The 22,820-nt window shown below is 47.4% G+C and overlaps 3 protein-coding genes across 4 annotated transcripts in view; all 3 read right to left on the reverse strand.

Moving 5' to 3' along the window:
- The window catches only part of LOC148142881 (uncharacterized), a 38,766-nt gene extending 35,470 nt beyond the window's left edge, over window positions 1-3,296 (reverse strand). The window contains exon 1 of the mRNA XM_087973879.1: window positions 3,012-3,296. The gene's annotated coding sequence lies outside the window, so the exon portion shown is untranslated. The remainder of the gene's footprint in view (window positions 1-3,011) is intronic.
- Window positions 3,297-7,320: 4,024 nt separating this feature from the next.
- Window positions 7,321-8,511, reverse strand: LOC148142882 (uncharacterized; the record flags this gene model as incomplete). The annotated part of the gene is made up of 1 exon (XM_087975757.1): window positions 7,321-8,511. A coding segment is annotated over one exon (1,176 nt), but the record flags the coding sequence as incomplete, so codon positions are not given.
- A 152-nt stretch (window positions 8,512-8,663) lies between these two features.
- Window positions 8,664-22,820, reverse strand: part of LOC148142883 (uncharacterized) — a 74,054-nt gene continuing 59,897 nt past the window's right edge. Inside the window, exons 1-2 of one of the 2 annotated variants that reach the window (XR_015751048.1) lie at window positions 18,452-18,525; window positions 8,664-8,947 (exon numbers count right to left, since the gene is read on the reverse strand). The gene's annotated coding sequence lies outside the window, so the exon portion shown is untranslated. Of the gene's footprint in view, window positions 8,948-18,451; window positions 18,526-22,820 lie in introns of those variants that run through there. The other variant, XR_015751049.1, reaches the window with a different exon arrangement.

Below are 22,820 nucleotides of genomic sequence, written 5' to 3' on the forward strand. Positions count from 1 at the left end.
AGGCTGGGGGTTTCAAGATGAGGGAGCAAATTTTGAATGTGAGAGGAGAAAGAAATTTTAAAAAGACTTGAAGGGCACAATATTTTTTATATACAGAGTGTGGTTCACGTGTGGACTGAATATCCAGAGGAAGTGGTGGGTGCAGGTACAGTTACAAGGTTTAAAAGACATTTGGATAATTACATGATTAGGAAATGTTCAGAAGGGTATGGGACAAAACACTGGCAGGTGGGACTGGTTTAGCTGGTGAACATAGTCAGCATGGACTAGTTGGACTGAAGGGTCTGTTTCTGTGCTTGTATGGTTCTGTAACTCGGTTCTGTACTTATCTCAAGACCATTTTCTTGCCTTCCCCATAAACATCCACATAAAAATCAGATGAACTCAGCCTTGAATATATTCAATGACCTGAAAATGTGTTGCTAGAACAGCGCAGCAGGTCAGGCAGCATCCAGCGAACAGGAGAATCGACGTTTCGGGCATAAGCCCTTCTTTAGGAATCAAACGTCAATTCTCCTGTTCCCTGGATGCTGCCTGACCTGCTGCGCTGTTCCAGCAACACATTTTCAGCTCTGATCTCCAGCATCAGCAGACCTCACTATCTCCTCGAATATTCAATGACCCCCCCAACTGCAGGAAGACATCCCCGCTTCTGAACTTAATTCCTCTTGCTAATACACCACTTGCCTTGCTCATTGCCTGCTGCACCTGTCTGACAACTGGCACAGATGGACACTGATGCCCCCTGAACATCCACGCATCACTCTTGATGAAGGACTTGCGCCCAAAACCTCGACTGTCCTACTGCTCGGATGCTGCTTGACCTACTGCGCTTTTCCAGCACCACACTTTTTGACTCTAATCTCCAGCATTTCCAGTCCTCACTTTCTCCACATCCCAATATATCACCATTTAAACAATATACCTTTCTACTTTTTTTCACAGCAAAGGCTGTAACTTTACGTTGGGGTACTGTATTTGCCAACTGTGGCCTTCTCTACGTCGGGGAGCACGAGCATAAACTTAGGGAATGGTTCGCCGAGCATCGCAGCAAGGTCTGCAGAGGCCGACTGGACCTCCCAGTCACCACCCATTTTCATTCCCCTTCCCACTCCCTTTCTGACATGACCATTTTTGGCCCCATCCATTGCCACAACAAACCAAAGTGCAAATTGGAGGAACAACATCTCATCTTCCACCTGAGCAGTCCACAGCCCGAAGGACTCAACAGTGAGTTCTCCAATTTCAAATAACCTCCCTTCCGAGCCCCTCCACCTCCCTGCCACCAACTAGGTTCCTTCCTCACATTCACCAACCAGGTCGTACCCTCTACCTATTTACACCTATCCCCACTTCATCACCCTGCCCTCAGCAAACCCTTGTTCTGCAGCTCTCCCTATACTCACCCCCAGTCCTGAACAAGGGTTACACTCGAAACGTCGACTTCGCCACCTCCTGATACTGCCTGGCTTGCTGCATTCTTCCAGACTCCTGCTTGTCTGTTTTGCCAATTGAGACACAGGCATGGACTAACTTTTCCAGAGTCTATCCCCTCGCTGGATTCATTCCCATTCCTTTCAGTTGCTCCAAGTCAACAATTGAACCCCAGAATGAAACGTAAATGGAAAAGGGGGTGAGAAAAGAGAGTGCTGTACTCACAGATGTTGGACAGAGGAAGGAAGTTCCAGTCTGAGGTGAAGCTCAATCTTCATTCAGTGTGAGAGGAGGAGCAGGACCTTAAGAAGCTCATGGTCCACCTTCCGCATTCAGACAATAGGGGAGCTCCAATTGGCATGAGGACAACTCTCCTTCTGGTCCTCCAGTGCTCCTTATTTGTCCATCAAAAGTAGGTCTCGCCCCTTTTCTGCCGACAGTGAGGAACATGCCCAATGTTTTGGTGACACCGGCAAACATGTGCCCTGCTTGTTGACACTGAGGAGTGTACACAATATGCTCTGTAGCAATGCTGATGTTATTGACAAATTTTAAGTGTTCCCTATGCCTCAGAACAAAAAGGATTAGAGCCATAATTTGTTTTACACTATGTGCCTCGATATTTTATTGCTTTTGCATTTGTCTGGCTGCTCAATGTTTTTATGTCTTTTCCTCAGTGTTGGGGTGAAGTTCACAACTAGAGGGCATAGGTTTAGGGCGAGAGCAAAAAGGTATAAAAGGTACCTAAGGGGCAACGTTTCCATGCAGAGGGTGGTGCATGTATGGAATGAACTGCCAGAGGAAGTAGTGGAAGCCGGTATAATTACAGCATTTAAAAGGCATCTGGATGGGTCTATGAATAGGAAGGGTTTAGAGGGATATGAGCCAAGTGCTGACAAATGTGACTAGATTAATTTAGGATATTTGGCTGGCATGGACAGGTTGGACAAATGGGTCTGTTTCCATGCTGTACATCTCTATGACTCTAAATAATAAAAAGTATATTTTCCAAGTAACAAACTATACCCAGTTAAAAATCACACAATACCAGGTTATAGTCCAACAGGTTTAATTGGAAGCACACTAGCTTTCGGAGCGATGCTACTTCATCAGCTGATTAAACCTGTTGGACTATAACCTGGTGTTGTGTGATTTTTAACTTTGTACATCCCTGTCCAACACTGGCATCTCCAAATCATAACTATACCCATATTAACAAGGTTTAGTACACCACACACTTGACCAACCATTCTCAACAGATCCTGCCCCTTCAATGCCTGAGGAACATACACATGCTGGTGCATAATCTCCTTCACTAGTATTTACACACTACCCTCAGCAATTGCACAAGTAACAGCAAAGGGTAAACAGCACAAGGATTAAACACACAGTGAGGGGCAAACAGCACAAGGATTAAACAAACAGTGAGGGGCAAACAGCACAAGGATTAAACAAACAGTGAGGGGCAAACAGCACAAGCGCCAGTAAAAGCAGATGGAAAGTGAGTGTAAAATGTCACTATGACAGGACAGGCCCCACATTCCTTCCCCTCCGTCCCCCCCCACAACCTGCCTCACCTTTCACCTCCCGGGCCCAGTACCTTCCAGGTGGCCCCATAGTTGACACAGGGGCCGCCCCACGACCAGTAGAACTCCACCACCCAGGCGGCCGACGAGTTCCCAAGCAGGCCCTTAACCCCATCCGCCTCCAGAATGCTCACCGGCTCCTGCCTGCTGTACAGCCGGCCGGTGTGGCCGTGACACAGCAGCTGCGCCAGGAAGGCGGCGGTGCCCAGTGACGGGTGTCTGCCCCGGGCCGCACGGCGCCATTTTCCTAACGGCCGCCCTCCCGCCGCTTCCCCGCTCGAGCGACTTCTCCTCCCAACCGCCTTCGCCCCCGCGTGACGTCTGCACGGGGGGATGGGCGGGGCCGGGGGAGCCTCACCGTCACCAAGCAACAGCCACCTCGCGCTACAACTGCTCATTCACAAAAACAAACTCTCCTGTCTCGCTCTGCAGCTGCAGGGGGGACACTGCCACGTTTCCAGGAGCCCTGTCTACATTGGGAAAGCTCACGGCTCAATTTAAACAGATATTCCAACATCTAACGGAACGGCGTCATATCTAAAGTGAGCAATCTGCATTTTAAAGGGACATGGACATTTTAACTGGTATTTCTGCAAATAAAGAGATGTAAATAAAGAGATTATATTTCGAAGGTATGTGGACACACTCAAAGGGATATCTTAATATGTAAAGTGACGCAGTTATATCTAAATGAATCTACATTTCGAAGAGACGTTACCCTATTTATAAGTAGAGACAATAGGTGTGAATTCTGTTTGTGTCCCAATGTTGAGTCAGACTGACATTTTATTTAGAAATGCACTGCATTTAAATTACATTCTTGAGAAGGTAAGTTATAGATTCGGGTGTAGGTTAGGGAGAATTGGCCGTGCTAAGTTACCCATAGTGACCAGGGATATACAGGTTAGGGTGGCTTGGCCATGGGAAATACACAGTAAGGGGTTGGGTATAGGTGGGATACTCTTCAGAGGGCCAGAGAGGAATCAATGGACTGAATGGCCCGCTTCCACATTGTCGGAATTCGATGACCCTCCCCACCAAAGGAGCATTTTATCTGCATCTATCCTGTCAAGCCCCTTTCAGAATTCTACCAGTTTCAATAAAGGGATACAGCACAGAAACAGACACTTCGGTCCAATTCGTCCATGCCGACCAGGATTCCAAACTAAACCAGTCCCACTTGCCTGCATTTGGCCCATATCCCTCTAACCTTTCCATTCATGTACCCATCCAAATGCTGTTTCAATGTTGTCACTGTACCTGCATCTACCACATCCTCAGCAAGTTCATTCCACGTGCAAATCACACTCTTTCAAAATGTTGCCCCTCCGGTTCCTTTTAAATCTCTCCTCTTCACATTAAAAAAAAATGCCCCCTAGTTTTGAGCTCGCCGACGCTAAGCAAGAGCCCTTTGTTATTCACCTTACCTCCAATCCTCATGATTTTATCAATCTCAATGAGGTCACCCCCCCCCCCAACTTCCTGTGCTCCAGTGAATAAAGTCCCAGCCTCTCCTTATAACCTCAAACCCTCCAGTCCTTACAACATCCTGGTAAATCTTTATTAAACCCTCTCTAATAGTATTCTTCCTATTACAGGGCCAACAGAACTGTACTGAGTACTCTAAAAGTGTTACATATTAATGAACCAAAGCCCACACCCATTCTAAGAGATGAAGACTATCTAAGTTTGTTCAATATATTCTATCAGTTGCATGACACTGATGTTTTGATATAAGTTCTGTGTCTTATGATGCTGTTCCATGAGGCTTATGTGTTGATGAGGCAAGATGGAACAGATGAGGCGATGGAGAATTACAAATCACGTAGGAAGGATTTAAAGAGAGAGTTAAGAAGAGCAAAGAGAGGACAGGAGCAGCCTTTAGCAAATAGAATACAGGAAATCGCTCAAGCTTTCTATCGATATGTGAGGAATAAAAGGATGATTAGGGTAGGAATAGGGACAGAAGTGAGAAGTTGAGCATGGACCCTGTATCGGTGTTCACTCAGGAAAAGAATGAGGTACGAGATATTAGACTCGAAAGGATCGAGGTCAGTTACACACAGGTGTTATCAATTTGAGAAGGAGTGAAAGTAGACAAGTCCCCTGGGCTGGATGGGATTTATCCGAGGATTCTCTGGGAAGCTAGGGAGGAGATAGCAGAGCCTTTGGCTTTGATATTTGAGTCGTCATTGTCTACGGGTTTAGTACCGGAGGACTGGAGGATTGCAAATATTGTGCCCTTGTTCAAGTAGGGCAGCAGAGATGACCCAGGTAATTATAGACCAGTGAGCCTTACATCTATTGTAGAAAAGATTTTGGAAAGGATTATAAGGGAAGATTTAAAATCATCTGGTAAGCAACAATTTGATTTCAGACAGTCAACATGGTTTCGTGGAGGGCAGGTCGCGTCTCACAAATCTCATTGAGTTCTTTGAGAAGGTGACCAAGCATGTAGATGAGGGTAGGGCAGTTGATGTGGTATACTTGGACTTCAGTAAAGCCTTTGATAAGGTTCCACATGGGAGGCTGATGGAGAAAATGCAGAGGCATTGAATTGAGGGTGATTTAGCAGTTTGGATTAGAAACTGGAAGAAGGCAGCGAGTGGTGGTTGATGGAAAATATTAAGTCTGGAGTCCAATTACTAGTTTCGGGACCACTGCTGTTTGTCATTTTTATAACTGACTTAGACACAGGCATAGGTGGATGGATTCGTAAATTTGCAGACGACGCTAAAGTCGGTGGAGTACTGGACAGTTTGGAAGAATGTTACAGGTTGCAGGGGGAAATTTGGATAAACTGCAGAATTGGGCTGAGAGGTGGCAAATGGAGTTCAATGCAGCTAAATGCGAGGTGATGCACTTTGGGAAGAATAACAGGATGGCAGAGTACTTGGTCAATGTAAAGATTCTTGGTAGTGTGGATGTGCAGAGGGATCTTGGAGTCCATGTGCGTAGATCCCTGACAGTTGCCACCCAGGTGGATAGTGCTGTGAAGAAGGCATACGGTGTGTTAGGTTTCATTGGTAGAGGGATTGAGTTCCGGAACCGCAATATCATGCTGCAACTATACAAAACGCTGGTGCAGCCACACTTGGAATATTGTGTACAGTTCTGGTCACCCAATTACAGAAAGGATGTGGAAGCATTGGAAAAGCAGAGGAGATTTACCAGGATGTTGCCTGGTCTGGAGGGAAGGTCTTATGAGGAAAGGCTGAGAGACTTGGGCCTTTTCTCATTGGAAAGGCGGCGGCTAAGGGGGGATTTGATAGAGACATACAAGATGATCAGAGGATTAGATAGGGTAGACAGAGAAAGACGTTTTCCGAGGATGATCACGTCAGCGTGTACGAGGGGGCATAACTACAAATTGAGGGGGGATAGCTTTAAGACAGATGTCAGAGACAAGTTCTTTACAGAGTGGTAAGGGAGCGGAATGCCCTACCTGCTAAGGTAGTCAACTCAGCCACATTAGGGAGATTTAAACAATCCTTTCATAAGTGCATGGATGATTTTGGGATAGTGTAGGGGAACGAGAATAGTTCACAGGTCGACGCAACATCAAGGGCCGAAGGGCCTGTTCTGCGCTGGATTGTTCTATGTTCTTTGTTCTAAACTTAGTGCAGGAGGCTGAAAGAAATGAGCAGCTTTAAAACAAAAACTTCTTGGAGCTCAAAGCTTTCAATGAGAGTCTGAGCCCGGTGGTAAGTTCAGGTAACCTTTATTGCAACCCAACTTTGTTACAGCTTCAGATCCCCCCAGCAAAAAGGCAGAGAAAAAAGTAGTTGCTTTTTGAACAGCTCAAGGTCAAAGTGCACACACCACACCTCCCCTGTCCCACCCCTCTCACTGTCTTTACTATTGGCCAGCACCAAGTTGTCCCTTTGTAATCGGATCCTTGGTACAGCCGTAACCCGGAGGAAGTATTGCCTCACTCAGCAATTTCAACCCATACCTTGTCTCCAAGTAAGTTTCTCCCCACTCCTTTGCCAGGAAGGGGCAGTGTAGAGTCAACCAGACTGCTGTGGGTCTGGAGTCACGTGTAGGCCAGACCGGGTAAAGGATGCAGCTGGAACAACCGAGTGAATCCTTTCCCACAATGGCGGTTCCCTTCCCTAACAAGGGAGAGAGTGAATCAGATGGGGGCTTTCTCCCCTGCACCACCCCCTCCCTGAAACGGTCTCATCGTTAGATTCCCAACTCCACATTTCTGACCAAATACCAATTCTGCCATCTGTCGGGGAGGGATTCAAACCCGGAGTCCCTGGAACTGGGTTGATGGTCCAATCGATAATGGCACTCGGCCATCACTCCTTCAATCCCCCTGCGATGGCACGTGAACCCGCTGGTGGCTCCGCAGGTGGGAGGAGCGGGTGAAGCCCTTCCCGCACTGAGAGCAGGTGAACGGCCTCTCCCCGGTGTGGATCCGCTGGTGGGTCAGCAGGTTGGAGGAATCGCTAAAGGCCTTGCCACACTCGGGGCAGCTGAAGGGCCTCTCCCCTGTGTGGATCCGCTGGTGGCTCCGCAGGTTGGAGGAGCAGGTGAAGCCCTTCCCGCACTGAGAGCAGGTGAACGGCCTCTCCCCTGTGTGGACATGCTGGTGGGTCAGCAGAGTGGAGGAATTGCTGAATGCCTTCCGGCACTGAGAGCAGGCAAAGGGCCTCTCCTCCGTGTGGATCCGCTGGTGCCTCATCAGGGAGGAGATGTCGGTAAAGGCCTTCCCACACTCGGGGCAGCTGAAGGGCCTCTCCCCTGTGTGCGCCCGCTGGTGCCTCATCAGGGAGGAGACGTCGGTATAGGCCTTCCCGCATTCAGGGCAGCTGAAGGGCCTCTCCCCCGTGTGGACGCGCTGGTGGCTCCGCAGGGCAGAGACGTGGGTAAAGGCCTTGCCACACTCGGGGCAGCTGAAGGGCCTCTCCCCAGTGTGGATCCGCTGGTGCTTCTGCAGGGCGGAGACGTCGGTATAGGCCTTCCCGCACTCAGGGCAGCTGAAGGGCCTCTCCCCCGTGTGGACGCGTCGGTGGCTCCGCAGGGTCGAGGAATAACTGAAGGCCTTCCCACACTCAGGGCAGCTGAAGGGCCTTTCCCCAGTGTGGACACGCTGGTGCCTCATCAGGGAGGAGATGTCGGTAAAGGCCTTCCCGCACTCAGGGCAGCTGAAGGGCCTCTCCCCTGTGTGGATCCGCTGGTGCCTCAGCAGGGCGGAGACGTCGGTAAAGGCCTTCCCGCACTCAGGGCAGCTGAAGGGCCTCTCCCCTGTGTGGACACGCTGGTGGCTCAGCAGGGTGGAGGAATACCTGAAGCCCTTCCCACAATCTGGGCAGCTGTAGGGCCTCTCCCCCGTGTGGTCCTGCTGGTGGGCCAACAGGTGGGAGGAATGTCTGAAGGCCTTCCCGCAGTCGGTGCAGGGGAATGGCCTCTCCCCGGTGTGACTGCGCCGATGAGTCTCCAGGGCAGACGGGACACGGAAGCCTTTCCCACAATCGCCACACTTCCACGGTTTCTCCACGGGGTGGGATTCCTCAGGTTTCTCCATGGCCACAGCTTCAGCTGCACACAAACACGTGTGGAGCTCCTCCCTGCCGTGAAATCCCCTTCCCAGGCCGTATAACTGTTTCAGGCTCCACATACAGTGCGCTGCAACAGTGCGGTCTCTCGTCCAGTCCCACTGATGCTGAAAACGTCCTCAAACAGGAACCAAAAAGCGTTGATCCCTCTCACAGAAATCACAGTCAAAAATCATTGCGGTCCTGATGGATTGTGTGACTGTCAGACATTGACATCAAAGTGAGGACTGCAGACGCTGGACAGTCAGTCGAAAAGCAGAGGAGGTCAGGCAGCATCCGAGGAGCAGGAGAGTCAGTGTTTCGAGCGTAAGCCCTTCATTCGTTGATTTTGAAACATCATTCTTCACATTTTCAAATACTCTGCAAAAAGGGATTACAAAAGGGATCATCAGTGCAGGGTAGAAATTCAGAAAAAGCAATTCTACTTTCTGTGGAATATTCTTTTGTTGTACCACAAAATTGAAAGCACCATCCCACACTCTCTCCCCCTCTGTTCTCACTCCGCTCTAACTAATTCCCCTGAAGGTGCTGATTCAGGATCTTACAGGGGCAGAAAAAGCAAAAACATCAAGACTAACATCTCTCTGAATTTTGGATAACTCCACCCGAAAGTTAATATCTTTCACAACACTGGGATCCTGCGGAGAGTGAGCAGGTCTGATTTTGGGAAGCAAAAAAAAGTGTCAATTCAGGGTAAACCTGCAATGCAGCTTCTTGAGGAAGGACCAGACACGAAATGGTTAATGACCCCAGGAAGGTGGGAGCAAAATGAGACATCAAGGCATTAACACCGACACACTTCAGTCAAACTCTTCTCCTGCTTCCAGTCAGGAGAAAGTGAGGACTGCAGATGCTGGAGATCAGAGCTGAAAATGTGTTGCTGGAAAAGCGCAGAAGGGCTCATGCCCGAAACGTCGATTCTCCTGCTCCTTGGATGCTGCCTGACCTGCTGCGCTTTTCCAACAACACATTTTCAGCTGCTTTCAGTCAGGGCAAAACATGCTCTGATAGTCCAGCCTTCACAACCACACTTCTGCGTTCACTGAAGACAATTTGAGTCACACAGCACAGAAACAGACCCATGGCCAAATCTGTCCGAGTTGGCTATCTGGTCAGCAAGGACGAGTTGGACCGAAGGGTCAGTTTCTGTGCTGTACATCTCTATGACTCCAGTCACATTTGCCATCACTTGGCCCTGACCCATCTGAACCCTTCATATTCAGATGCCCGTCCAGGAGCCTTTTAACTTGTCATTGTACCAGCACCCACCACTTCCTCTGGCAGCTCACGCCATCGCTCAAGTGACTCCACGTTGAAAGCGTCAGGTCTGGTGCACCAGAAGACATCAGGATAATCTTAGATCATTCCAGATCGCATCGATACTCAAGTCAGTGGCTTTCCCGATCAGGATGTTGTACGTGATCAAACAGGTCAGTGGGTAGGCGATCCCCCACATCTTAGTTCAAGTATCTCTACGAGAACTCCCTTGCTGGAGGGTCCCTTGGAGACACTTCAACTGGACTTCATTGAGTTGGAGAAATTAGTTGAGTTGCTAGAAATATGTTTTGCTTATTGTTGATGTCTTTTCTAAGCGGATTGAAGCCTACCCTCCTCCTAACACTACTGCTGAGACTGTGGTGAAGATTTTGTTTAAGGAAATAATTCCCTGCTTCAGTATACCTGCGTGCATTAGCTCGGACAATGGACCACACTTTGTAGGTAATATTAACGGAGAACTCTGTTCCCAGCTTTGTATTTGTCGGCAACTGCATGGTGCTTATCCTCAGGCGGCCGGCCTTGTTGAATGTTTTAACCAGACGCAAAACTAAACTTGCCAAATTAATGGCCAAGTCTGGCCTCTCCTGGTTATGCTAATCCCTGTGGCCTTATTCCAGATGCGATCCATGTCTGCGGGCAAGATGCGACTGTCTCCAGTTGAGTGTCTCTCTGGTCACCCCCTCCGTACCCCTTGGAATGATTCAGCTCCCTTCTCAGTCCACAACCAATGATTGCTTCGGTCATGTGGACATGTTCTTGCTCTAACTAGTGTTATGCGTGCCTTTCACTCCCAAGAGCGTGCGGCCTATGGCGATGTTCCCTCCCTTTCAGCCTCGTCACGGGTAGAGTCTGGTGCGTTGGTGCTCATCAAGAACTGGACTGGCAAAGGTCTCCAACCTCGTTGGAATGGCCCCTTCCAGGTTTTACTTCCCACCCCTACGGTGGTCACAGTCGCTGGGCGCTCAGCTTGGGTCCAACTGCACCATTGTAAATTGATTGACCGCACCAATCAAAAGGGGGGGAAAAGGAGGAGAGAATCCTGGAATCCCAACAAAAGGAGTGGACCCTGTCCATTTTGGTTTTTGAATTTGGCTGTTGTTCTAATATTCATCATATTACAGATACTTGAACTAAGAGGAGGGACATATGGGGGATCGCTATCTCCTCACCTTTCTGATCACATACAACATCCTGATGGGGAAAGCCACTAAGTATGGATGCGACCAGGAATGATCAGAGATTATCCACCACCCATGCTGAGGAGATGTCGTCCAGTGGACCGGACCAGGCGCCTTTGACGTGTGGAACGTGATGAAGATTGATTATTGCAATAGACTCTTACATCAGAAAGACCAGATGGTCCATCTGGACAGTAGACATCATTGGGAGTTATGTCTTTTTGATCTTACCTGCAGACGAAAGCCTAGTGAGGATAAAAGTGATCAACCCCGTTATTATGGTAAATATTTTAAGGGCGCCCAGGAACACCATCACTTTTTGCAGGACGGGCCAACTCAAGAAAAGGGAAGCCTGATAAGGGAAACTCCTCAATCCACAAACAACTTATTTATACAGGCCCACAGAACGCTCTTCACCCCAGAGGCAGTAGTATGTTACTCCTCTCTATCGGAAGATGACTTACTTGCCCCGTCCCCAGTCCCCGATTCCATTCTATTCATCAGACTCCCGACTGCCGACCCTCCGCAGAGAAATACAGTATCACTTTCCAACACCATATGAGCCTCGTGCTACCTGTTTGCTGACATCTTTTCACTCTACTGCATGGTCGTATGAGAATTGCTTTAATGGAACCGGCTATGGGTGTGCAATTGTTCATATTCCACATAACATCACCTGCCTACTTGAGACCTGTCACGCCCACTCGTGTAAGACAAAAGGAGCTTATACCTCCTGTCCATATACAAAGATGGCTTGCATTCCACTGGCTGGGTAACAACAGGCCTTATGCATCATAAGTAACTATACCCATCTCCATGTACACACCCGGAACGGAACTATTCCCTTGCGCATTTATAGGTCTTTTCTCATTTCAGAATGTGATACCGTCACCGAGACCATGTGCAATAGAGTTAAGGGTGAGCCTAATGGGAACAGAATTCTGAGGACCATTGTCTACCAGATGTACAGCACAGAAATAGTCCCTTCGGTCCAACTCATCCATGCCGATCAGATATCCTCAATCACTAGTCCCATTTGACAGCACTTGGCCCATATCCCTCTAAACCCTTTCTATTCATATACCCAGCGAGATGCCTTTTAAATGCTGGAATTGTACCAGCCTCCACCACTTCCTCTGGCAGCTAATTCCTTACATGCGCCGCCCTCTGAATACAAGAGTAGCCCCTTAGGGCCCTTTTAAATCTCCCCCCAATCCTAAACCTATTACCCTCTAGTTCTGGATTCCCCATTCCAGGGAAACACCTCGTCTATTTATCCTGTCCATGCCACTCATGATTTTATAGAAATCTGTCGGGTCTCCCCTCAGCCTCTGGTACTCAAGGGAAAACAGCCCCATCCTGATCAGCTCAAACCCTGACAACATCCTTGCCAATCTTTTCTTAACCCTTTCAAGTTTCACAACATCCATGACTCTATGACATCCTTCCTACAGCAGAGAGACCAGTACTGCACACAATATTCCAAATGTGGCCTAACCAATGTCCTGTACAGCTGCAACATAATCTCCCAAATCCTGTACTCAGACGATTGGGAAAGTTTTCAAAGCCCACAAAAGACAACCGGAAAAACATTGAGGTATCAACACCCGGCGGGGGAGGGGGGAGTCGAGAAGGGAAGGGAAGCCAAAAGTGCTGGAGCCAAGGCAGAGGAAGAACAGAGGATGCACAGCCGGCTTGAAGCTGCATGTGCTGTACTTATACCTGTTGCATTTACTTGTGGAAATCGGGTGCATTTTGAAAAGGAAAACAGAAAAGATATCTACTCCTCCCAATCTCTGTCCTCCTCACCTGGTAATTAACTCCCATACCTGAGTTGACAGGGTCTGCTCTCTCCCTGGAATCACTCCCGTTGCTACAAGTGAACAGATTTTCCCGCCCCAGGATTAGCCCAGACGGAGGGATTTTCATTCATTCAGTGTCACTTCCGCGTTGTGACGTCACGAAAGGAGGGAATGGGCGGGGCCAAGCCGGGCGCACGCACTACGCCTGCGCTGTCCTGCACCGTTTGTAAATATCCCTTCGCTTCAGAGAATCCCCACTCGGCCCAACGAGTCCACACCGACCCTCTGAAGGGGAACCCACACCGACCCTCTGAAGGGGAACCCACCCAGACCCATTCCCCTACCGCTCTACATTACCCTGTCAAATACACCTAACCTGCACATCCCTGGGCACTATGACCAATCCCAATCAAGGCCAGTGAGCAATGTAGTGATGTGGGAAATGAACATCACAGAATGATGGAGACAAGGAGAGTTAATGTACCAGCAATTAAAACTGGATTGCAAAGATCATAAAAATGTAAACCGAAAAAAGTGCTGCACTGTTACAAAAGTGAATGAACTGACTGCACACATTGAAGAGAATAATTATGATCTGAGACTCCCTACAGAGACATGGCTTCAGGACGACAAGGATTGGATCTTGAATATCGAGGGGGTAGTCAAACGGGGAGCTAGGTGAAGGTAGAGGGTTGGCATTGCTAATGAAAACACTGATCACAGTAATCCGGTGTCAGGTCGGATTTCAGGTCCTGGTTTCTCTGTCCTTTGTTGATCTCCCTGTTCCCACAGAGTAAGATGTTGGTCTGTACTCAGCTCTGCTGAAGTTTTGATTCCCCAACACCCCCACCCCCTTTACACCTTCCAGAACAATACAACATTCAGTCAATCGAAACCCAATCCACTATGTCCCAGCCTGACAACCGACCAGACACAGAGTGCAAATATACCAGGGAATCAAACAAGAAAAGGTGAAACAAAAAAATAGAAATAAATAGGTGCTCATGCTTAATGTTTGTCAATAGGAAGTAAACCAGAAATAGGGGTCTCCCAGGATTCTGATAGTGCCCTATTTGAGGAATTCTCTTTGCTTTATATCTAACTATTAGTACCCAACTATGACTTACAACAATATTTATGCCAACAGAAATAAAGCATCTGTTACCAAATAGACAGAGATACACAGCACGGAAATAAACTTTTTAGCTGTAAGCACACACAAGTCCATGGGGGTGAATTTGCATTTGCAGAATTATATTTTCAGATAAATTCTATTTTGCTCAAAAATGCACAATCTGCAAGCTGTCAGAACGTTGTATTTTATAAATTCCTACTTTAGAAACAGAACTAGTCAGATTCAAGTGGGGATAAAGACAGACTCTGACTTTTAACGCATTGTCTGAGCTGAGATTGGATTCAATTCCCTACAGTACGGAAACAGGCCCAACAGGTCCACACCAACCCTCCAAACAGTAACCCACCAGGCCCCATTCTCCATATTTACCCCTGACCAGTGCATGTAACACACTGGGCAATTTAAGCATGGCCAATTCACCTAACCTGCATACTTTTGAATTGTGGGAGGAAACCGGAGCACCGGGAGAAATCTCAGGCAGACACGGAGAGAATGTGCAAACTTCACACAGACTGTGGCCAGTGGCTGGAATTGAACCTGGGTCCCAAGTGCTGTGAGGCAGAATTAAGAACCACTGAGCCACCATGCCACCCAGATGTTGTTACCTTTTGTTATAAAACCTTATGTTATCGAGATTTACATATGAATGATAGTTGCAACCCACTGTAAAAGATGAAAGAGGTAACAATCCAGGTTTGTTCAATATATCATTTCAGTGGCAGGACACTTTAATCTTCTTCAATAAATTCTGTTCCTTATGACCTTATACTCCACAACCACCTGATGATGGAGCAGTGCTCCGAAAGCTCGTACTTCCAAATAAACCCATTGGGCTATAATCTGGTGTTGTGATGTTTAACTTTGTCCAGGTTAGGGTGGATTGACCATGTTAAATTAGCCAGTGTTCAGTGTTGCGTAATTTCGGTTGGATTGGCTGTGCTAATTTACCCATGGTGTCCAGGTAGGTGCAGGTTAGAGTGGATTCGCTATGCTAAATTACCCACAGTGCTCAGTGATGTGCAGATGAGGTGGGTTAGCTATGGGAAATAGTTTCACAGTAATAAAAGCAGGAGTCAGCCATTTTGCCTATCGAGCCTGCCCCATTCTTCATTGCGATCATGGCCGATCTATCCATCGTCTCAGCTCCTTCTAGCAGCATTGCCCCAACTACCCTTAATTCCCCAACCATGCAAAAACCCATTTTGAATATACTTAATGAAGAGAATTCCATAGATTCACTACACTCCAGGAAAAGCAGTAGTCCTCACTTTCTCCTCCTCACTGCTGTCCTAAATCTACTCCCCTTAGTCTTGAGGTCTGGTCTCACCCACCAGCAGCAATGACTGGATAGGGTACAGCTTCATCCCCACAGTGCAATGAATTCCCACTTTCCACCAAAATCTGGGATGTACTCACTCACTAAGTCGCTGTCTCACAAATGCAAGATTTCATTGTAACAACTTCTGCTCCCAGTAAGGACAAAACATCTTTGAAAGCTGCTCTGAAAGTCCAGTCTTCATAACTACACTTCTGCTTTCTCCAAAGATGATTAGTGTCATACAGCACAGAAACAGACCCTTTGGTCCAATTCATCTGATCAGATCTCCAAAACTAATCTAGTCTCATTTGTCTGCATATGGCCCATATCCCTCTGAACCCTTCCTATTCATATTCCCATCCAGATGCTTTTTAAAATGTTGTAATTGTACCAGCCACAACCACTCCCTCTGGCAGCTCGTTCCATACATGCATCACTCTCTGCGTGAAGTTGCCCCTCAGATCCCTTTGAAATCATTCCCCTCTCACCTCAAACATATGGCCTCGAGCTTTGGACTCCCCTACCCTGGGGAAAAGACCTTGGGTATTCACCATATCCATGCCTCTTACAAACATCTATAAGGTCACCCCTCAGACTCTGATGCTTCAGGTGAGGATCTAAAATTTGAATTTAGGTTATTGTCAGACGCAACAAGTATATGCAGATTTTTACTAACCACAAAATGGCTTTTCAATTTAAAACAATACAGCAAAATGGCTAAGAATAATGATTGAACTCAACTTGTCCTGCTGTTTTGCAGAATTAAGCTAAAATCCAAAGATAAGAGGACAATGGAGTCTGCTTAAAATGAACACTGACACATTAATTGACCAATTGAACTAACCTTGAGCTGCTACCATGGCATGATGATTTATGTAATTAAGACTCCTTTCCCAGGAAATATCATTGGATTAACCTGCTGTAAATCATGTCACCTTATTATATTTGATTGGTATTTTCTTGTAATTAAGGCTGTACTGTGTCTTAAAAAAACTTAAATAAATAATGTGTAATTTTTGAATGTACTTGCACAACTTCACCATGGAACACAGAAGCTTTAACCGCTGTGTTGCTGGACAGAATTGTGTCAAGCTGCCTTATTAAACTGATAACCTTGCTTTGTACAGACCGCATTCCATTGATTCTTTAGACCAATCTCGAACCAAAAAGCCCCTTAAGAGGGGTCTAGATCTTCACTCTGGATAAGTTAGCCTGGCCAATTAACCCTAACCTGCACATTCCTGGGCACTACAGGTAATTTAGCATAACCAATCCGTTCCTGGACACGATGTGTAATTTAGCACAGCCAATTCACACAAACCAGCACCTCCCTGGACACAGTGAGCACTTTAGCATGGTCAATCCACCCTAACCTGTACAAAGTTATTTAAAAAAAAAATCACACACCCAGGTTATCGTCCAACAGGTTTATTTGGAAGGACCAGCATTTGGAGTGCTGCTCCTTCATCAGGTGGTTGTGGAGAATAACATCATAAGGCACAGAATTTATAGAAAAACATTAGTGTCCAGCCACTGAAATGATATATTGAACAAACTTGGATCGTTAAGCCTTTCAGTGTGGTCTGCAGGTATCATTAATATGTAAATCCCAGAACTTCCTGAAAGACGCTTTATTGAAATAACTTAAGGTTTTATAACAAAAGGTATCATCTCAGCTCAGACCATGCATTAAAGGTGTGAGATCAGAGTCTGTCTGTATTCTTCTGCTCCCAGTAAGGGCAAAACACTGGGCGCCTCCTATTAGAGCGCTTTAGGGAACATCTCCGGGACACCCGCACCAATCAACCACACCGTCCCGTGGCCCAACACTTCAACTTCCCCTCCCACTCTGCTGAGGACATGGAGGTCCTGGGCCTCCTTCACTGCCGCTCCCTCATCACCAGACACCAGATGAGGAAGAACGCCTCATCTTCCGCCTCGGAACACTTCAACCCCAGGGCATCAATGTGGACTTCAACAGTTTCCTCATTTCCCCTTCCCCCACTTCACCCTAGTTCCAAACTACCAGCTCAGCACTGTCTCCATGACTTGTCCAGACTTGTCCTACCTGCCTATCTCCTTTTCCACCTATCCACTCCACCCTCTCCTCCCTGACCTATCATCTTCATCCCCTCCCCCACTCACTGATTGTACACTATGCTACTTTCTCCCGACCCCCACCCACCTCTAGCTTATCTCTCCACGCTTCAGGCTCTCTGCCTTTATTCCTGAAGGGCTTTTGCCCAAAACGTTGATCTCGCTGCTCCTTGGATGCTGCCTGAACTGCTGTGCTCTTCCAGCACCACTAATCCAGAATCTGGTTTCCAGCATCTGCAGTAATTGTTTTTACATCTTTGAAAGATGCTCAGAATGTCCAGTCTTCACAGCCACACTTCTGCTTTCACAGCATGGAAACAGACTTTACGGCCCAACTTGTCTGTGCCGACCACATATCTGAAATTAATCTAGTCCCGTTTGCCAGCACGTGACCCACACGACTCCAAACCATCCCGTTTCATGTACCCAGCCAGATGCATTTTAAACATAATCGTACCAGCCTCCACCAACTCTTCTTGCAGTTCGTTTCATACATGCACAACCGTCTATGTGAAAAAGTTGTCCTTCACGTCCCTTTTAAATCATTACCCTCTCACCTCAAACATACGCCCTCCAGCTTTGGACTCCCCGAATCTGGGGAAATTCTTGATGAAGGGCTTTGCCCGAAACGTCGATTTTCATGCTCCTCGGATGCTGCCTGACCTGCTGTGCTTTTCCAGTACCACTCTGATCTAAACTCTGGTTTCCAGCATCTGCAGTCCTCACTTTTGCCTAGGTCGAACCCTCTACCTGTCTACTCCTATGCCCACTTCACCACCCAGCACACCCTTTATCTGCATCGCCCCCTACACTCATCCCCAATCCTGAAAAAGGGTTACACTGGAAACATTGACTTCTCCACCCCCGGCTTGCTGTGTTCTTCCAGCCTCCCGCTTGTCTATTTTGCCAATTAAGACACAGACCTGGAGCACCGTTTCCAGAGTCTGTCCCCACCCCAACACACTCCCTTTCCTTTTAGTTGCTGCAAGTCAACAACTGAACCCAAAATGAAAATTAAATGGAAAAGATGGCAAGAGAAGAGAGCGCCGTACTCACAAATAATGGATAGAGGAATTTGCAGTCTGGGATAAAGCTCAATCTTCATTCAGACACGAGCAGCAGCTTCGGAACCTCATTGTCCAACTTCCGCAGTCAGACAACGGGGTGACTCTGATTGGCAGGAGGACCAACGTCCTTCCAGTCCTCCAGGACTCCCTATTGGGCAATCAAAAAAAGGTCGCGCGCCTTTTTTAACGCAGAGTGACGAGCATGCCCACTAGTTTGCTGACACCAACAAACATGCGCAATGTGTTGCTGACACCGACAAACATGCGCAGTATGCTCTTTGGGATGTTGGTGTTTCTGACAGATTTTAAGTGCCCAAATGCCAACAGGGGGCCACAATTTTTTTTTCCCCTGTGTTTCGACATTTTATTGCTTCCGCATTTTGTCTGACTCCTCAACATTTGTATGTCTTTTCCCCTTGTTGGGAGAGAGTGTGCCCCAGTGAGCTGTCTGTGGGAAGGAGCTGTAAACAGATACACAGATGGAGAAACATTACACTATTCGCAGTAGGTGGTGACTGTACACGTTTCCTGAGTATGATCACACTTTCACTTGTTCATCAGAAACAGGGAGCTAAAAGGATACCAGAACTGCGGAGAAGCTGTGGAAATGTGGGGAATGGGGGAAGGGATTCCATTCCCTGTCGGCACTGGAGATTCATCAAGGTGGTAAAAACAATGACTGCAGATGCTGGAAACCAGATTCTGGATCAGTGGTGCTGGAAGAGCACAGCAGTTCCGGCAGTATCCAAGGTCATGGCGGATGGAGGTGCAGAGGGATTGGATATCCATGGTGAAGATGAGGCGTTGGGGGCCGGGGAAACGGAAGTCTTGGAGGATGTGGAGGGCATGGGTGGTGTCTCGAACATATGTGGGGAGTTCCTGGATTAGGGGGGATAGGACAGTGTCGAGTAGACATAAGTTCAGTGGGGCAGGAGCATGCTGAGACAATGGGTCGGCCAGGGTGGTCAGGCTTGTGGATTTTGGGAAGGAGGTAGAACCGGGCAGTGCGGGGTTCCAGGACTATGAGGTTGGAAGCTGTGGGTGGGAGATCTCCTGAGGTGATGGTTGGAAGCTGTGGGTGGGAGACTTCCGTTTCCCCGGCCCCCAACGCCGCATCTTCACCATGGATATCCAATCCCTCTACACCTCCATCCGCCATGACCAAGGCCTCCAAGCCCTCTGTTTTTTCCTCTCCAGACATCCCCAACAGTACCCTTCCACTGACACTCTCATTCGTTCGGCCGAACTGGTCCTCACCCTTCACAATTTCTCCTTTGAATCCTCCCACTTCCTCCAGACCAAAGGGGTAGCCATGGGCACACGTATGGGCCTCAGCTATGCCTGTCTCTTTGTTGGCTCCATAGAACAGTTGATCTTCTGTAATTACACCGGCACCACTCCCCACCTCTTCCTCCGCTACATTGATGACTGCATTGGCGCCAACTCGTGCTCCCGCAGAGAGGTTGAGCAATTCATCAACTTCACCAACACATTCCACCCTGACCTTAAATTTACCTGGACCATCTCTGACACCTCCCTCCCCTTCCTGGACCTCTCCATCTCCATTAGTGACAACCGACTTGACACTGACATTTTTTACAAACCCACCGACTCCCACAGCTACCTGGATTACACCTCTTCCCACCCTATCTCTTGCAAAAATGTCATCCCGTATTCCCAATTCCTCCGCCTCCGCCGTATCTGCTGCCAGGAGGACCAGTTCCACCACAGAACACACCAGATGGCCTCCTTCTTTAGAGACCGCAATTTCCCTTCCCACGTGGTTAAAGATGTCCTCCAACGCATCTCGTCCACATCCCACACCTCTGCCCTCAGACCCCACCCCTCCAACCGTAACAAGGACAGAACGCCCCTGGTGCTCACCTTCCACCCGACAAACCTCCGCATAAACCAAATCATCCGCCGACATTTCCGCCACCTCCAAAAAGACCCCACCACCAGGGATATATTTCCCTCCCCACCCCTTTCTGCCTTCCGCAAAGACCGTTCCCTCCGTGACTACCTGGTCAGGTCCACGCCCCCCTACGACCCACCTTCCCATCCTGGCACTTTCCCCTACCACCGCAGGAACTGTAAAACCTGTGCCCACACCTCCTCCCTCACCTCTATCCAAGGCCCTAAAGGAGCCTTCCATATCCATCAAAATTTTACCTGCACATCCACTAATAACATTTATTGTATCCGTTGCTCCCGATGCGGTCTCCTCTACATTGGGGAGACTGGGCGCCTCCTAGCAGAGCGCTTTAGGGAACATCTCCGAGACACCCGCACCAATCAACCAAATCACCCCATGGCCCAACATTTCAACTCCCCATCCCACTCTGCCAAGGACATGGAGGTCTTGGGCCTCCTTCACCGCCACTCCCTCACCGCCAGACGTCTGGAGGAAGAACGCCTCATCTTCCGCCTCGGAACACTTCAACCCCAGGGCATCAATATGGACTTCAACAGCTTCCTCATTTCCCCTTCCCCCACCTTATCCTAGTTTCAAACTTCCAGTCCCCTTGACTTGTCCGGACTTGTCCGACCTGCCTAGCTCCTTTTTCACCTATCCACTCCACCCTCTCCTCCCTGACCTATCACCTTCATCTCCTCCCCCACTGACCTATTGTACTCTATGCTACTCTCTCCCCACCCCCACCCTCCCCTAGCTTATCTCTCCACGCTTCAGGCTCTCTGCCTTTATTCCTGATGAAGGGCTTTTGCCCAAAACATCGATTTTGCTGAAGCTCCTCGGATGCTGCCTGAACTCTTCCAGCACCATTGATCCAGGAAAAGGAGATAGGCAGGTCGGACAAGTCATGGGGACAGTGCTGAGCTGGAAGTTTGAAACTAGGATGAGATTCATCAGCTCAGTCGCAGTGCGGAGAGGCAGTTCTTCAAAACATTATTTCCCAATGACAAAAACAGATTCACACTGCCTGAACTTATACAAGTGCCCTGTCATCACATCTTTAATCATAGCTTTGAACATTTTCCCTATGTCATATGTTTAGATAAATGGTGTGCAGTTTCCTGTTCTCGGTCTGCCTTTTTGAAGGAAGGAGTTTTCCAATCTAAAGAAACCTCCCCTGAAACTAATGACATTTGGAAAATTAAAACCAATGCATTAACTATTTCACTAGCTAGTTTTTCTTTAAGGGTCTAGAATGAAATACTTTGGCCAACTGGGACTTGTGAAATCGTAGTTCCAACAGTTTACTCAGTACGACTTCCCTGGTAATTGTAATTGTCTTCAGTTCCTCCTTCCCTTTCAATTTCTGATTTCCAGCTAGTTCTGGGCTGTTACTTGTATCCTCTCTTGTAAAGACAGATTCAAGCTCTTTTCAATTCATCTATCATCTCTTTATCCTCTGTTATTGAATCCCCAGACTCATTTTCTACAGAACCAACACTTTCCTTTCTTAACTTTTTTTAAGAAAAGCTGATGAAACTTTCCTTCCTGTTTTTATATTTTTGGCTAACTTTCTAACTCTAATTGCTGTGCTCCTGCCTCCATTATTTCTGATGTTTGTGCCAGCTCTTAACTCTCGGATCAACATGACTGCATATTCTCTGGAACTGACCTTGGTTAAGTGTTGCAAAACACACAAGGGCAAATTTTTCATCTCCAGAAAGTCTTAGTACTGAACACGATAACATTCACTTTGAAATATTGTTCATTCAACCTTCACAAGCACATCTTCCAGGTTCAAAATCCCACAATGACACCCAGTTTTGTTATGATCTTTAATTTGAAGAGAAATTTGAATATCCAGTGATTAACTGGAAGAACCGTTCATGAGGTTTTCACATTTTTAAACAAAAACAAATCAACTGGATTAATTTAGCAGAATAGCACGTATGGATTTAAATTGTAAATCTAGTTTTGTTTTGAGTGACGGAGCAGGTCTATACCAGATGAGGATCGAATACCTGGATTTAGGCTGTTGCCAGGAGCTTTTATTAACCACAAAATAGCATCTCAATATAAAGTAATAGAACAACATGGCTTCAGGCTACACATTAACACTGTGTTTAAAATGGCTAAAAGCTGCATTTCTGCATTCCTGAGCCAACGGAATCACAGATTAAGCAAACAATGCCTTCTACATAGTATGGATCTAATTCAGCTAGATAGGACATTACTGACCATCCTAGCTAACCTTGAAGCACAGGTATGAGGAGATAGTGCGTGTGAAACAACATTATTTCCCAGGAAATATGATTGGGTTAACCTGTTGTCCATTATGTAATTTTATTGGATTTACTCTGTAATTAAGACTACTGTTTCTTAAGAAACATATGAAAATTGATATTTTATTCCAAGTTAATCACGCAGTTTCTCCAAGGAACAC

The sequence above is a fragment of the Chiloscyllium plagiosum genome, unplaced genomic scaffold (genome assembly GCF_037043375.1).
Source record: "Chiloscyllium plagiosum isolate Xiang-an unplaced genomic scaffold, Cpla_swu_hap1 HiC_scaffold_27, whole genome shotgun sequence".
In the NCBI taxonomy this organism is placed as follows: Eukaryota; Metazoa; Chordata; class Chondrichthyes; order Orectolobiformes; family Hemiscylliidae; genus Chiloscyllium; species Chiloscyllium plagiosum.